General features: G+C 36.9%; 1 protein-coding gene across 1 annotated transcript in view; it reads right to left on the reverse strand.

The window, feature by feature from the left end:
• Positions 1–638: 638 nt before the first annotated feature.
• Positions 639–18,147, reverse strand: part of DARS1 (aspartyl-tRNA synthetase 1) — a 35,871-nt gene continuing 18,362 nt past the window's right edge. Inside the window, exons 5-16 of the mRNA XM_039698343.1 lie at positions 17,830–17,932; positions 16,487–16,567; positions 15,953–16,012; positions 8,945–9,056; positions 6,920–7,054; positions 5,971–6,118; positions 4,910–5,056; positions 3,876–3,918; positions 3,161–3,241; positions 2,541–2,652; positions 2,075–2,146; positions 639–1,279 (exon numbers count right to left, since the gene is read on the reverse strand). Of these exons, the coding sequence (XP_039554277.1) occupies positions 1,188–1,279; positions 2,075–2,146; positions 2,541–2,652; positions 3,161–3,241; positions 3,876–3,918; positions 4,910–5,056; positions 5,971–6,118; positions 6,920–7,054; positions 8,945–9,056; positions 15,953–16,012; positions 16,487–16,567; positions 17,830–17,932 (1,186 nt within the window). The 3' untranslated portion in view covers positions 639–1,187. The remainder of the gene's footprint in view (positions 1,280–2,074; positions 2,147–2,540; positions 2,653–3,160; positions 3,242–3,875; positions 3,919–4,909; positions 5,057–5,970; positions 6,119–6,919; positions 7,055–8,944; positions 9,057–15,952; positions 16,013–16,486; positions 16,568–17,829; positions 17,933–18,147) is intronic.

An 18,147-nucleotide genomic window follows, 5' to 3' on the forward strand; every position in this document is an offset into this window, starting at 1 on the left:
AGCTCTCAGGTGCAGTCTACACAAGGAAGTTTCAGATTCACTGGTGCCTCTTCAAATGCAGGGAACATTCTCTGGCTTGGGAGGAGGAGGACGATGATGAGAAGTAGCTTTGTGCACTGCTGCAAATTGAGGAGTTCAAGTAAGTGAATAATCTGAGAAAAAGTATGTCTAGAAAGAATTTCAGAAATACTCTGACTTACAGAAATACTCAGTTTCTCTAAGTGTACAAAGTTGGGCTGTTCACAGCATTTAAAAATAAAAAAGCACCCTGAAATAGACTGGCTTACATAATTTCGGGGTTTTTTTCCTTGGTAAAAGGTGCATGAAATCCTTGTTTTGTTTGTTATATCAGAGGCTGGGTCAGGTAGGAAAACACTCTCGAACTCACTATCCATTTCTTTTCTGTGATTATATATCCCTTGTGCATTCCATGAGAATGTGTAAACTTGCAGCCATTCTGAAATAGTTGCATAAAATTAAGACCAGGCCTATGGCTTTTATACAACTTTCAAAAAAATGGGGAGAAGATAGAAAATAAATTTAAACTTTAGACAGTTATTATATCAGTAAGAAAACAAAATTTAAAAAAGCCTTGTTGATTCATTATCTTGTGAGGATCAAGCAAAAAACCAGACAGATTTGTATCTAATTTACTTTGAGAGCTTTATTTCAACCTATTTTAACAACTTCTTAATAAGATTTCTTGTTAAGAACATTCTCACCTGCTTCCCTCCCTGACACTCATGTAAATTATCAACTGGCTGGTCTCTCCAGATTTTTAAACTGCAAGCATCCAGTCACTTTATCTTGGAGCCAGTACTTCAGAATATTCAATCTTGCTGACATAAGTGAAAAATGCAAAATGGTTATTGCATAATTTATTAAAATGTTTAGAAAAATGATACAATTTAATGTGGCACTAAAATACTAATTCAAAGTATCCCATTTTCATTAAAAACGTGCAGTTGCCAATACAAAGAGTCTTGATGTATTAAAATATTTCCCTTTAAATAAACAACTAAGGATAAAAAAAAATTACTGTGGCACTTAATAAAGGAGAATTTTGTTTTTAATTGCATATCATAATGCTCAAATCAATCAATACACGTTCATCAGCAGCAGGGGCTATGCCAGCAGTCAGATCCTATTTGCAGGGCAGAGCATTCCAACTCTCAGAGCAGCTCCTGTCAGGGCGTCAGGCGTTTGGGATCCCTCGGGAACATGGAGGTCTGCCGGACGTTGTGCAGCCCCAGGTACAGCATGGTTACTCTCTCCAGCCCTACAGCAGATGAAAACAACCCATCAGTCTTTATTCAAAACCCCAAAGGAGCTGCAGGTCCTTCCCAGCTGGAGCCAGCCTCACACAGCAGTGTGAGCACAGCCCATTAGGCAGGCACTTCCTAATCCTTGGGGACCTAAGCACCCCAGCCATGATGGGTGGAACCCAGATGCACACTTGTTTTTCCACACAGCTCCTAGATTAAGATTTCCACCTGGAACAGCATGAACCCAGTGATAATTCTCGTGGCATCTCCTGTTTGGCTGGTACTTTGCAACAAGGACCATCTACTCTGAAGAAAAGATGCAGCTTCAGCTGCCTTGATGCCATTCTGACTGCCCTAAATTATTTTGGATTACCTGCAAATGTTGCATGCTCCCAAACAGATGAAGAAGCAATCACTTATTTCTCCTCACTGCAAAACATCTTCATCAAATATACAGAGACCAGTGGCTGCTGGTATAATTATGACTGATAAATCCACACATAATACACTCTTTTCTTGCTTCCTTAAATTGTCCTCAGTGGCCAAATTTTGAAAGTGATGTGCTTGGCCAGTGATCACTTTTTCTTGTGCTCACCTTCTTTTTAAACTCACCAGACTGTGGCATCAGTATTCTGCCTATTTATTTTATAATGATCTTTAAATTTTAACTTCTCTCCTTATAGTCTCCAGAATAAACAGCCCCACAAATAGTGACCTAACAAGGTCACTACTCAGGATTTTACACTGAACTCTGCTTGGGACTGAGCAATTTGAGTTAAGCTCAGACTAAACAAAAACCAGATACTTACCTATTCCACCACCTGCGTGTGGAGGTGCACCAAACCGAAAGGAGTCAATATAAGCCTTTATTTTCTCCAAATCTAGGAAAGAAAAATATTGGGTTTCTCACCTGCTTAATGAACCCCAAGCCAAACAGACAAGTGACTGCAGGACTACAAGCACAGCAAAAATATGACAAACTAATAGTGAGGTTTTACTCATTGAACATGTAAATTGTGCAGAGCTATCTAGAATTTATGACTGTAACCATTCTGTTATATAATTTTATTAGTAACTATTCAACAAGGTGTTGCTGCAAGACCCACTAGTTTCTTAATACCTCACTCTAGATGGTTAAACAGAATTAGATGGATTAACAGTAAGAATGAACCAGAAGTCTGATTTTACACTCATATAACAAATTCTGGCCCAAATTCTTCCTCTAAAGGACACAAATCAAGTCAGGACTTATGCTCTTTTAAACTGTCTTGTTACCAATGCCATGATGCTTGGCTCTTTCTGTCAGCAGCTGGGGGTCGTGAATTCTCTGAGCTCCAGACAAGATCTCCTCCCCTCTCATGAACATGTCATACGAGTTAGAGGTTTTCTGGAAACACAAAAATGAGTTTATTTCCTACCTACAGTTCCATAGTTTGCAAACATTTACCTCTCAATAACTTAATTTTCTGATATCCAAAGCTGTAAAAAAAGCTGATTTTTGCCTAAAGTGTCTGCTGCACTTGAAGAAAGTTTTTGCCACTTTTCAGTGATGGTACCAGTGTTTGACCATGGAGATCTCTTCATAAACCTCTCCTAGTTTTTGCTCATTTCCTTCTGGTATGTTTTCACCAGTGAAGAGTAACTGAAAACATCATACAAGTCATGAAACACTGACCAGATCTTGTTATCATAATTTTAATTACAGAAAGGTTGGAACTAAATTATCTTTAAGGTCCCTTCCAACCTAAACCATTCAATGATTCTATGGTCATATTCATATATGACCATAGAATCATTGAATATACTTATCTATACTGTCAAGTTATTCCTATATGGAATAATTTAAACTAAAAAAAAAAAAAAAAAAATTGAGAACAACAAGGAATTTTACTTACAGGGTTGGCTGGGTCTGGCATTGTATAAAAAGGCCTGACAGCAAGAGGATATTTGTCAAGAATATAGAAGTCTGTGTCATACTGAAAAAGTAATTTAGAACAGTTAGTAGAAGAGAAAACTCCATAAAAAACAAATTACAAGAGAAAGACAGAACTAATGAATCTTTGAAATAAAATTAAAACAAATTTCCCAATAGCTTCCCACAATATAGTCTAAGTTATCAATAAAAGTGATGCATTCTTTCTCAGTTTTTCAATACTAGTTCTAGTGTAAACTTACAAATGCTGAGCAGTAAAATGTGTTGCTGTAACAGGTACTTTTTTCCCCCCTCAAAAGATCTCATCATCTTCTATAGATTTTAGAATCTGGTTTGCTTTTTTTTGAAAGTCTCCTAAGAAGTGGCTTTGGGACATACTAAAAGGACATACATGCCTGTTTGGTATCCTCAATACAACACATGAAAGAAATAAATATAACAGACTGAAAATGGTTTGAAACTGCTCATTAATGACAAAAACAAAACTGACAGTAGATGAAATACACAGCACCAAAATGGGAATGCAGTCAATTAAAAAATGGTAATCACCAACTCTTGACAACTTCTGCATGTTCTGAGATACTGTTTACATGTAGGTATTTACACCAACCCTATGACTCCACAATATCAGGTTTCAGATTCAGTGACAAATTTATTTACTCTAAAATAATCGTTACCTTTTCCTTTACCAGGCGTCCCAGGAGCTTTTCATTAGGTGTGCTGAAAAAGATTATCATCATTAAAATGAAGTCATTTGAACTTGTACTAATGATATACTTCACAAAGCCCAAAAGATTACAGCTACAGAGCTGCTGCACCCTGACCCTCAGGAAAGCTAGTACTTGTTTCTGACTGGTTTGGGTTGTGCACTCAGAAATTGCAGAAATAAAGCATATTTATTTGTTTCTAAATATTTCATATTGGTCCTAGAAATCCCTTAAATTAACTGGTACCTAAATATATTCTTGCTCTCATTGTAACTTCTTCCTAGTTACCACATTCTGATTACTAAAGAACTGTGTACTCTATTTCCCATTGCCACACATCTTCTGTATGACACACTAAGTGGGACCCACATGAACACTTATGAGGAAATGATTTTTCTCCATCAAACGCTTATGATGGAAACTTTATTTGATGCACAGATTATTTAATTTAATACCACACAGTACCCTAATGGTCCTGGATATATTATGGAGAAGAACAAAAATGTTTTAATTCATTAAATGTCTTTAGCATGAAGTTTATATATAAACTGCTAATTAAACTATCTCTCGGTAAATCAATGGGAATTCATCAAGAATGTTTAATCATTCTCCTGAGAGTTGGAAAGAAGAAACAGAAAGGTGTTACTTAAAAGAAAGACCTTAAGGAAGCAGAATCTTTTTGCTTAATCCTATTCAAAGAAATGTGACAATTCACGTGAAGGACTGCAATTGCTGGACAAACACTTCTCTTCCTTAGAACGTTCAAGTTGCTCTCACTTTATGTTGTCAGTTATTTTCTGTCAGATTTCAGAGTTTGTACCTATAGTCTATGTTAAAAGAAAAGATTATTTTCACATCCACTCATTTACTTGTCAAGAGATGTGCACAGAAGTGCTGTTTATTCCTCTAAAAGCTGTGGCTCCTCATTGAGGGCTGCCAGGGGCTCAGTACAAAACTGACACTTCACTACCACTTTCCCAAGACAGTTATATCCTGCCAAGTACCTGAGATCCTCTTCATCACCCATCTCCACACCAGCCTCTCGAAGCATGGCCACACCTTCACGGTATTCCAGCCTCAGAGTTGGCTCCAAAAACTTAAATGGCTCACATGGGAACTGCTTGCTCACTGTCTGAATTTCAGTTTGGAATCTACAGACAAAGAAACAAGGACAGAAGCCAAATACAAAATAGTCAAGAACTTGCACCTAATAAGGATTTTGTGATTTTGCCACAAGAGGTCCCTCTTGCAACATAAAAACTGTATTTAAACCACTTCTGGAGAAATTCTGTAATGAATTGTTTCAACAAAGTGAATGCATCTATTTCACTGATGTTAATATTTTACTACTACTTCTGTTTAATCCCTCTTGTAAGAAAGAACTGACTCGGTCAAATTTGCACAGTAAAGACACTGAAATCACCCCTTAGATGCGTAGTTTTACCTGGGTTCTTTTTTGATTTGAGTAATATTCAAATATAAACAAGAAATTTCCTTCTGGACAGACGAAGATTTGCATATCTGCTGGCAAAACAGTCTAATTTGTAAGCAAATGGACACCACTTCCTAAACTTCTAGCCTGGCTTTTTAATGAGTTAGACTGTGAATAATGGAAAATTATCCTTGTTGTTATCATGGAACAAATGCAGGCTGGTCTAATAACTTTTATTCAAGAAAACTTTATTATATAGTAAATATTAAAATATTTTTTGAAACAGAACAATCTACCAGTAGTGTCAAAAAAGGACATTTTAAATTAAGGACTGATCAATTATCTTAGGAAGCCCTTTGAACAGCAGACAGCAAGTTTCTTAGTGCAAGCCAGCATACTCCAGGAGATGCTAAAAGTAGTTTACTGGTCTATGGCTTGAGTGAACCTTAGAAGTCAGGCACAAAGAAATAGTTAAGAGCAAAGCAAAAATATGTTTCAAAGTTGTGCTGTAAATCAGATTACCAATGATTATCTGACAAACTGGGGATAAAAGGCTGGTCTATTTCATTCCACAGGGTAAGAGATGTCAAACAAACAAAGTTGCTCATTAAAAGAAGGAAATGCTTTAATTACCTCTCCTGAAGCCCCTTGAATATCTGCACCAAGGTATCTGCAATCTCATCTACCACTTCATGATAGTGATAATTAAAGGCCATTTCAATATCCAGACCAACAAACTCAGTCAGGTGTCTGTGTGTATTGGAGTCCTCAGCTCTAAAAACTGCAAAATTAAACAACAGAAATTCTAATTGACCTGAAATTATCATTCCAGTTGGAAAAATAGCTATCATCATTTGGATTAGATAGACATGGAAAATCTCACTGAAAGACACAAATGTAACTAGCAGCCTCAGAGCATCATTTGTAACAATGACAGCATTACTGCAGCTGTGGTACAGACACAACCCACAGAGAGGCAGGATCTCTGCTTTGACCAACAAACCTGAGTGGAAAAGAAAGACATGCTTTCAAGCACACAAGAATTTTCAGATTTGAAAACTGCCTTTTTCAGAGGAAATGGACTTGTACACGTGTGCATCTTCTGGGATAGGTACATGAGTCTAATTTAAATACATCTTCCCATAAACCATGACTCATCTGTTAGTGATTAACAAGAAATTTAAGACCTTCTCAATTACTTGGAAATTTTTTTTTTTGTTTTCACTGTTATTGACTTGTTTTCAGCATTTGAGGTCTTCAAAGAAAACTATTGTATTGCCACTTAAAGAGGCCATGTCCTATCAGCATTTAAGAAAGGGAGCATGGGACTGGAAATCATTCCTTTTTTAGTATTTACTGACAGTTAAAAGTAAGCTTGTTCTCAGTAATGTTCAGTACACGTACAGCAACTTCTCTGTCAACTTCATTGTCATCAGTCGCCTCAACTGAAATTTGGTTTGGCAAGTGAAACTACACCAAGTGAAACTATTCAAAGACTTTGTGTGTGTGTTATCTTACTTGTACCACAGCTGCTAAAACCAAGGCACACTTCACACACTGCATAAAGCAAAGCTTTTCTTACCTGGCCCGACGCAGAAAACCTTTTCAAAGTCAGCACATATACACATCTGCTTGTACAGCTGCGGCGACTGAGCCAGGTAGGCACTGGTTTTGAAGTAGGATACAGTAAACACATTGGCTCCTCCTTCACTGGCAGCTGGAAAGCAAGTGCTTTTGTAAGGAATTATTGAAATAAAACTAAGCAGTTATTAAAATAAAAATGTAAAAAATCAATTAGAGGTAGAATGATAAGATTATTGGTCTTTTAAAATCAAAGAGATTTTTCTTCAAAACATATTAAAGGGAAAAGATGTATTTGCATCCATCCATTCATGCCAAGGTGAATTTTTTTGCAGCTCAGCACTTCACACCTTATCTTGAATTTCTGCAAATTTAGCTGGGGTAGCTTAAAGTGTTCCTGTTTCAGCTGATCTTCACCTTTGAGTGAGAACAGCAGAGAATGCTGCATATCTGTACTAACACATCTACCTGCACCCCACAATTCTGTGGAAACCAATCCCTGCCAGTGGCTCAGGCTGCCAGGGGCTCACTGCAGAGTCTGAGATCCAAGTGCATATCCTGTTTTGCCAGGACCATCCTCTCTAACTTAAGGCATAAATATCTCTCACAGCCAATCCCAGATTTACCAGAGTGCATGAGCCAAACAGTTTGAGGCAATTTTCATAGACAGCTACAGGAACAAGGATCACATGCATTTCCCTTACTGCAAAGCACCTACCAAATCTGCATCACTTCACCTTGCCAATTCCCAGTGTGTGACATGAGAGGTGCAGTGGCCTAACACAGGTAACTTTTAAAAACCTCAAATCTTAAAACAGTTATGATGTTTAAATTGGAAGTTTAGTAAGGATTGCATTGACTTAACTTAGTTAATTTTACAAAATATGTTCTCATCCAAATAATGCAATACGTGCTTGCTTCCAATAGGACACTGCGCACTTCCTCAAAGGTCTTACATAAATAAACCACTTGGAAGCCTTTTAGCACTTCATACTATATAATTTTATAGGAAAAAGCCATCCAATCTTCTCATTCAATGACACTTTTCATGTTGAAAGAACAGCTGCTTACATGCATTTTTTTTAAAAGCCCACTTTTTATCTCAATCAAGAGATGTCTTCCAAAATATTAATACAGAAGCATAAAATTCTGTAAGCAAGACATGCACTTTATGAATTTACATACAATAACACAGTAACACACAAATGTTCTGCTCTGATTTTCCATACCACGTAACTTAGTGGCATCAACAAAACCTCAAAGAGCACCAGTAAGATGGAAGAAAAACTTCCATGCATGCACTTTATGAATGTACATACAATAACACAGTAACACAAATGTTCTGCTCTGACTTTCCATACCACATAACTGAGTGGCATCAACAAAACCTCAAAGAGCACCAGTAAGATGGAAGAAAAACTTCCATCAAAATCCTAAATCAAGCCATTGGACTTTTGATAACAATACAGCAAATCAAAAGAACTAGAAGCAAAATCTACATTTCACACTTTAAGGCTGAAGCTGTCATTCCACATTCCCAAAAAGAAAAAGGTCTACCACCATCTATTCTGCCACATTCTCATTGCTGAAGAAGTGACAAATTGTATCATATAATGGCATCATATTTTATACCATATGTTTGTTGCAACATCTTTATGATGGAATATGCTTTTAATCTAAATTAGACTGTTCTTTTTTAATACTGAGAATGGAACAAGCAGTGCTCAACACTGAGAACACTGATTTGAAGAACAATGCATATGACCATAATTAAACATTCATATGCATAGCAAACTACATAAATCAGGTATATACATATAATTTTTCTTGTAATTCTTTTAATAGCCTAAGTCAGGAGAAAAGTAAAGACCATCTCTGACACCTGCTAGAAGTTTGCTATGTTGCATCTAAGCTAGAAAGAAAATTTATATTTTTTAAATAAAAACTTACTAAAATTTATCAGATAGGTACACTGAGCAACTACAAAAGAAGCACACCTGTAGCTGCTGGATCACATATACAATACCTGAAATGATTTTGGGAGTCTGAATTTCCACAAATCCCTTGCGAATAAGAGTTTCTCGGAAAAGCTGACAAATACCAGACTGAAGGCAGAAGATTGCCTGACTAGTGGAGGTCTACAAGAAGAAGATAAAATAATGAATCCTATGTTAGTTTTTCCTGACTCTATTACTTCTTCTGGACAGCTGGAAGGATGAATTCCTTCCCTCGGGAATACCTGATTATTGTAGCTGCCTAAACAATGAAAAGTGTGAATCCATAATTGTCTGTTACACAGAAGGAAACAGGAAAGAAAACCAGAGAAATTATCAATTTCAATTTATAGCATATTCAGTGATAAACAAGGCACTATGGTCAATTCTACATTTAAAAACAACCCCTGATTTATAAGATGTGCTTCTGCAAATAAAGGTTTTACAGTAAGAAACTGAATAAAAGTACTAAATCTATTAAAAAGCTTTCAGCACACTGAACTAGAACAGCTGCAGAACACAGTGCACAACAAAAGCAAAGTCATTAATATCTTACATAAGGTAGAAATGTCTGTCTGTTAAACACTACCAAGTACAATATTTTTCATGCAAAAACACAGCCACATGTTAACCATGTACAACACTGCCACAAAAACAACCAAAACCCAGGGTCTACACTTCCAACATTTAAACAGCCCACATAACACCTGTTGATATGAGCTGCAGTTCTTCTTTTTTTATCTTACTTTAAAAGTAAATTTAGCTGAAAACAGAAGTAGATTTAACTGAATTGATTTTATTTTTTTGTTTATGCACATGACACAACTGAGCTGCTCATCTGGGTCAGCAAATACCTACACTGAACATTCCTGGGACACTTTTGGCATGAAGAATAAAACAACCACCTTAGTGGCTGTTGCAAAGACTGCAAGGCATCAGCACTGAAGCCATATCTGATTTTGTGCTTTCAGCATCTCAAACGTGACAGGGAGCAACCTAAAAGGGTACAAAAAGACCAACAAGTTCCTGCAAAGGAGCAAGAGAACGGTTCTTTATGCCAACCTGCGTCACAGCACTGTTTACTTCTCTTTCTGAACAGCACCCAGCTCTTCAGTCAGGGTTAGAAAGGCCTTGTGGGCTTTCTCACATGACTCCTCTACCAAACCACAAAACAAAAAACCCCCAACCTAAACAAATTATATAAGCAGCCAAATTTAGACAGACAGTCAGTAGAAACGCTGAAATAAAGCTACAGCCATCATCTCTGCAAGATAAAGACATCCCTTTACCAGAGAAAACTGCAGTAGTACTGTAGATCTGGAGCTGGTTAGAGTTATTTGCCATTTTAGCTGACCAATGAAATAGTTCAGGCGGGTATGTGGTTGAGACTAGTAAATAATAGCAGTTCTCACTGTCTGATAAACCACATGTCTGATAGACCACAGCCACGACTCAAATGTTCAAAATTAAGGAAATGAGGTTTTGAGCAACAGTTACAAAAGTACCCTAAAAGTTTTTCACCTTTTTCACACTGGTCTCCCAGAACAAGACATGTGGTAAGACTCTGCCTGAGTTATGGGCATAATTTGGCCGTGTTACATCCAGGTACCAGGATGATTCAAAGGGACTTTTTCTTCTTAACCATCTCCTACTTGAAAAGTGAAAGAATTGAAAACTTTAAGTCACATTCGAGTTTCCCAATAAAGTTTTTGATGGACTAGACACATCTAAAATTGCCAAGAGAGATTTTTAACATTAACATAAAGCAGGATAGAAACAATGCCTCTTCTACCCTTGGTGTTAACCAACAGCAGTTTCATGCCAGTGCAGGTGACAATGCATAAGTCAAACAGCCCCAGGAAAAAAAGAAAACTGGTTGCTAAACCCAGTCTGAAAGCAATTACATGGTCTGACCTAAAACTGTGCACAAAACCAGAGCCAGCCAATTCCCAACACAGCTCTGCAGTAACAAAGGTTGGTTAGGTGGTAACTCCTCCTGCCCTTTGTGAGGATGCAGGACAAGGATTCTGTCTTCCTAAATCACTTACCCATTGTAAGTTTGGCTTAGAAACAGCTTTTATGAAAGCAGCCAAATTCACAGAATTGGACACTGAAGCTTTTATTTAACTGCAGACCAAGAACAAGCAGCAATTCTCCATACTTCAAATTAGATCTGATAAGACCACTCTTCTTTCACCAAAGGTGGCTGAGTTTCACTGTCCACTCATTCAGACACTGCCAACATGGATGACTGTTGGGAATTTGTGATATTGCAGCCTCTTTTTAAGAACTAAACAGACCCCCAAGACATCTGAGATAAGCTCCTAAAGAATTGCATCTGACAATCTGCAGTGGAGTCAAATCAATGACCAGAAGTTTTATGTGCCACTACAATTTCCAAGTATTTTAAAAATTAAGAAAAAACTTTTCAGATTTAATAACATTCTTTGCACTGGTATGATGTTCAGAACACAAAGAGAACAAATGCATTTGAAGAAAGTAATTCAGTAGCTGAGATACTGGTATATATAGCAATGTTTGTACAATGATAAGTAACACAGTCACAGTTTGAACTTCCACACTTGGGTACAATACAACAAACTGAAGACAGAGACAACTGTCAAAATTAATTAATTTTTACCTTTGCCTTAAAATAAGATTTTGCAGTGGCATTCTTCTTGTGTAGTGTTTACTCCAATAGGAACCCTTCCACATACATATTGACAAACTATCTTATCTGAGACTATGGCAAGGACAGTCAATATTGCTTCATGAATTAATCAGAAACAGAAACAAATTTATGACAATTAAATGCTGTAGCAGTTAACAATGTTAATGTTTTAACTCAGTCTGTAAAGTTAATTTTACAGAAAAACTCACTACTTTCAATAATCACCTTTGTTACAGCAAGCAGAAGAAAAGTTTAGGGAACAATGCTGAAGTATGAGTTTCAGTTATAACCTCACTTTAATTTCACCAGTGTGTTTATTATTCAGGTGCCATGAAGGAAGACTTTAATGATAAAACTGAGCACTGTAAGCTTATAAAACCTATCACTTTTCATTTGGCACAAGCTGGAGTGTCAGAACAGCCACATGTGCTGCCAAACGTTTTTCAGTGGAATTGAGGGCAGTTCACACCAACACGATTGTATCTCAGAGGTGAGACCCACGCACAGACTTGAAAAGTTGTTAACTTTCTTTTTACTCTCACATCAGCTGCAGGATTTATTCTGCTCTCCCCTCATTTTTGCTTTTCTGTTTGCCTGCTGTAGCTACCAATCTTCCACCAAGAACAACCATAAATACATAATTGGCTAAATAATGTAATCTATATTCTTTTAAGTAATATAGATTATTTTAAATAATTTTAATTGCAATTCCTCCACTATATACAGAACAAGTGAAGGCTTTGCTAGGAAACAGAATTTATCTAAAATAACATGTTTTTTAACCCCAAGGTGAACTGAAATCAACTTTTATTCAAATTTCAGTACTACTTATAGTACAAGAATATAAGAACATGGAATTTGTAGCCTAAATGACTGGGACTGTATATGTACACACTGCCAAATCACTGCCCACAAGAAAATGAGCTGTACATTTGCTTGTTCATTACAGCTTGGATTCTGTCAGGAAAAACACAGCTTTTGCAATGAGGAAATTGAATCCAACACAATGATATCAAGCTTGAAGCAATCAAGCATTTGGAAAGAAAGTGCATTAAGATCAGTGTACAGCTGGATTATCACAGTCTGATATCCATAAACTACTAAAGACACAGTTTAATGTTAATGCTCTACCCTGAGCAACACAAACAGGGTAATACTGACCCTAAAAAGGCTTTGCTTTGGTCTCAGTGAGCTGGGCTATCACAGACACAACTGTAGCACAGGACTGCAAAAAGGCATATAATTCAAGTCACATTTATCTCAACAGATACTGTTGAGATAAAAGTCCTGCTGAACACAAAAAATAAACCAGAGCAAGGACATCAGTCAGGTGCATTGTAAACCTGGGTGAATGTGAATTGTTTCTTTCTTCAGACTTTTTCACAGACAAACTGAGAAGTAAACCCCGAGAATTAGTGTTTCTTTCACTGGTCTTTTCTTCCTTAATTTTTTTTAAACAATGTAAAACTGGAGGAACCTGAATTAGTATTTTTAAGAAGCAAACTATAAGAACCAGTGTTTCACTGTTTTTTTCTTCATTACACTTCATGCATCACAGAACTTCATTAAATACAGCTTCTGCAAGTCTTTTTACAGACAGAAGTCTACACACCACCAAATACTTCAGTGAAACTTCAGAACAGCAGAAAAGTAAAGATTTAAAAACACAGTCAGTGCTCTCTCTACTTTGCCCTTTTTAACTGTTGTTAAGTGAATGGTAAATCAAACATCCCTATGATCAAGTGGTTTGACTTTCATCAAGCCATTGTGAAAAACAGATACTTAGGTCAACATTGGTTTCCTCACAGTCACCTGTGGTTATGTGAAAGAAAATCTAGTCCATACAAGGACTGGTCTTTCTTCTTACCTTTCTCTAAAATCCCAACTTTTTTACTCCAAGGGTGTGGATCTGTATTTTATGAGTTAACCCACCAGGAACAGACTCATTCTTCTCCAGTAATCATGCTTTGGAAATTATTTTCACAATCCCTTAGCCCTAAATAATCACCATTTTCTCTCCATACCTCACAATAACAACTACAGCAGTAGCTTGGCATCTTCTCATTTAAGAGTATTTCCCACCCCCAACCTTGAAAAAAACTGAATTATGAGACACTTTTGAGAGATCTTTGTCAACAAACAAAATGCAAGATTGGCAATAATTCACTGCAATACTCAGTCTATTTCCACATGCACACAAGAGTGGAAGTCTTGCAATCTTTGCAACATACTTTGCATCCTTCATCTCCATTAATGTAATTTCCTTATCATTAATTACACTCCTTGTATTGCATGATAATAAAACCTTCCTTGGTATACATCATAGCTGGATGGACTGATGTTATTTTCAGAAATCCATTTCTTTCATTCATGTAATAACTGAGTTTCCCAGTTCCACTTCATCATGACTTGGCCCTATCCAGTTAACTCCTTTGTTAACCACTATTTAAAATTAGCTAATTACTTCACAGCTTTAAATACTGTGTTTAAATGGACACAAATTATTTTACTTGCATACAAACAACTTTTTTTAGTCTGAGCCTAACCGAGATTTATGCATTTAGTTCGGTAAATCCTTCTCAAAATAGCAACATCTACATTTTTGATGTTCAGTGACTTCTGTCTTCCTTAAAATCTGGGGCTAGATTATACATTTATATAATCTAGCTGACTTCCTCCCACAGTTGTAGGAACAGACCACCACAGCATCTCTAATGTCCTACTGCTCTACTGACAAAGATATTTCAGAAGTATTGGGATGGTCATGCTGAACTACTGCATGTTTACAGGGGCAGAACTTTAGTCCAGCCCTCTCCATTCCATCTCCACCTTTTATTCTGGCATGAGTCTCCCATCTTTTTCCATTACTATTTACCTTCATCAGCTTTGCTCTGCAGATGCCCTTCAACTGATTACAGCCAAGGATACCTCCAAGCCATTTTCACCAGCATTCTTAAATGCTTAAATTCCCTTAAATTAAAGCATTCCCTTTGCATAATTTCTTTGTTCTCTTTGGGCCTCATGGCTCCTTTCAGTTTATTATACAGGTGTTTCTTCAATATAATGGATTTTCTTAGGTTTCTCTGGAGTGCTGTTGGTTATTTTTATTCATCACCAGATGTTCAAGTAAAGCCTGCAGTTCAAGCATCCCAGATTTCTCCCTTCAATTCAGTATGCTATCTTAGCACTATCATAAGCTGATGATCCTCCAAATGATTTTCACTTTCAATCATTAGTATAGAATTCTTTTCATTAAAGGCTTAATTTAAGACATTAAGAGACCAATATGACGAGATACTGAGTACCCTGAAAAGTAACCACATACTGAAGTTATTCAGTATGGTACATAAAGTCAAGTGAAAGGCAATTAACTTTGGTACAAGTAAAACAATTGACATAAGTAGTTTTAGTTGCTGAAATAAGGAGATCAGATGTTGAAAAGCTCTAAGTCTCTCAGTGCCCGAACTTTTCCAAATCTTCCCATAAATTACTTTTTTGTTTCATTTCTCAGGTGCAAAGATTGATTTACTGAGAAACTGCCATTATCAAGAACTGTGAAGGCAGTACTAGGTATCAAAAAAATGAGCTAAGCATAGTCTTCATTCAGTGTTGACTAAAATTTTATTGTGGAGAGCCTAAAATGGCTAAAAGCCTAGGAAAAGGCCAAGATGCCTCAAGTCAGTAATGCTTAGTTCGTTACACACTTAAGTGTTAGCTGCTGTTTCATAAAAAAAGAATCTAAGTTCTGTAAGTAATTTAGTAAAGAGTATCTTGCTGCTGATTAGAAATGGTAAATATTTCAGAGGTCTATGAATTCACAGAAGGTTGGGTCTCTATGACCTGGATAAAGAAAGCTGTTTCAGGAAAAAAAGGAAAATACTTGAATGCTGTGGAAACAACAAAGACAATGAGATTGGTATTATGGGCTGGTAAATTTCTCTGGCAAGGCACGCATTACGGCACCTCAACAGCCTGTTAAAACTCAGAACTTCCATCTTCAAGCTCTTTACAGGTTTTGGATAACAAAAACACTTCTGAGAAAAAAAAAGTTGTTTCTAAATTGTCCTTATTCAGTCACCTTTGACTTTTGAAGCTAAACAGCCCAGGTGTACACAGCCACATGTCAAATCATAATTTGCCTTTGAACTACCAATATATGTTCTTTAATTAATGTCAATAAAGGTGAAGATTTAGGATTCCAGAATCCTGTGCTTTTATAGTACCATTCAAAACCACAAAAACACACTGTTACTTTTTCTTCTGGCTAACAATACAATTCCATCAAATCCATGACTTTCAATGCTTTGTGGATAAGAAATATGAAGAATAAACACGTGCATGCAAGCCTGCATCACTGCATGTTTCTTACCCTTAGATCAATGATTCTGTTGTCCAGTCTTGTATCTTGGTTTACAGTAGCTCTTCCATCCTAAACAGTTGCACAAAAGCACATAGTGAATACACACATATCCAAAAAATAAACAAAAACAAAACTTAAAAAAACCAAAATCAATGGAGAAAAACACCCTCTGGCTACAAGCAAAGGGTTATTTCTATGTTAAGCTGAACATCTAGATCATTCTAGAAAGAACACAGAGCAAACTGGCAGCATAGAAAAGTTCAAGGTGTAACTTCTCCCAGAGGTCACAGGCAGAAGCCAACTATGAGGATGCATCAGACACACACACACACGATTGGAAACCCTCTGGTTTTGACCTTCAATTGCAGTTCAGCAGACACCAAAGCTATAGAGATGTTGAACACAGTTCTGGATAGCACAAAGGAAGTAAAATGCAAACCTAACAAAGCCCCAGCATCACCACATTAAGGAAGTTGCTTGGCTTTCGTGCTTTTGTTCAGCTACAAAGACAATAAAAAGCATTTGAGGATGCAAAGTTTTCACCTCCTCTCCTTCCACTTCTGGTCGAACAGCATCATCCAGCTGTAAGGGCAGCCGGGGTTCAGCAGAACTGATCACATAGATCTGAAATTGAGAGAGAACAGAAATAGCATGAGGCTCTGCTCCAAAGGAGGTGTGATTTACAAAAGCATATTTCTAGCAGAGACTTGAAACAGTGTTTGCATCGGCTACTGGCTCTAGGGCTGTGATTTTATTCCAGTACTTGAGATACACTGTGCATTCTCATGACAATACTGAAGCGCTTAGTTCTTGCTTTCCCTTTGAAAGATTTGAAGTATCTTTTTTTTCTTCTGGGAAGCACCAGACTGAGCAAGTTCATACAGCCTGAGGGACAAGCCTTTTGGCATGAATGCCAGCTCTGAATATACCAGATTTCACTGAGTTTTAGTTTCTGATTCCAGCAAGATCATCCTCTTCTTCTCCTTGTTAATGTACCATTTACTTATCTGAATACAGCTGAAAGAGCTATTTCAGACTCAAAAATTTATGAGATAACTAAAATACAATCAGAGAATGAAAACCACCTTGCTGTGCCTTATGGTCTACTATTGCTCCTAGAGGAGCAGTGAATTTGATGTTCTCTCAGAAAAATCAAGCATAGGATAATCTGCACACATATTAAAATATGTTTCTTCAAAATCTGCAGATTTTTCCCAATGCTGTTAGCTAAGATTTACCTCACTGCTATAATAGCCATTGTGCTCTAATCCTGAGGTGACTGGGTTTCAGCTGTATTGTAGGCATACAGTTTAGTTAAAAACCTTTAAAAGAAAAGGATATTACATAAAGGTTTAAATATGCTTTCTATTTAAACAAATTATAAAGTTACACTTCCTCCAGCCCTACAGCACAAGCTCCAGGAACTTTAGATTTCAAAAGTTTCCATACTGTTAAGCCACTGAGAGTTTATTTCTGTGAGAATTATGTATTGCAGTCCATTGTACTGAGGGGAAGATTGTAACTCCGATAAAGAAGAAACTCCCGACTTGCACTTAAAAAGAAGCAGACTTTTTATTCCAGAATCTACTGCAGTTAAGAATCAAAAACTAGAATTACAAGCTTTTCTAGCCAAATTGTTCTAGAGAGATACTTTATTTTACTTAATACTATAATTCAAATGGCAGATTTGGGAAATATAAACTCCAAGTATCTTAAAACCAGAAGTGTTTCATTTTTACATATAAAACACTGAAATTCGTAGTTTAAAGCAGTTTATTTCTCTGACATGGGATTCCTTACTGACAAAGTTCATGTATGTAGACAGACAGTCTCAACAGATAATCTACCAAACCATTAACCAGTGCTCCATTTGCTCAAAAATTTACCCTTTGAACATGAAGCTCCACGTCTTGCTGAGTACAGCCTCCAACTTTCTGATATGCCTTCCTCACAACGCCTTCGACGTCCACAATGCTCTCTTTGGTGATGCTGGCAATAAAGAGAGGACAGAAGGCTCAGTAAGTTCCACTGCACACTGAGCATTCATGCACTGCATGGACTGCTGAACAACAGAACAGAGTCAAGGATCTGAAGGTACTTTTATATCTAATAACTGATTAATAAAGGAGTTTGCTGAAATATCCCCAGCCACAATGAATTCAAGCTTGATGGAAAATTTGAGAGGGAAAGAATTATGACTGAGG

The sequence above is a fragment of the Passer montanus genome, unplaced genomic scaffold (assembly GCF_014805655.1).
Source record: "Passer montanus isolate IOZ18808 unplaced genomic scaffold, ASM1480565v1 scaffold1, whole genome shotgun sequence".
NCBI classification, from domain to species: Eukaryota; Metazoa; Chordata; class Aves; order Passeriformes; family Passeridae; genus Passer; species Passer montanus.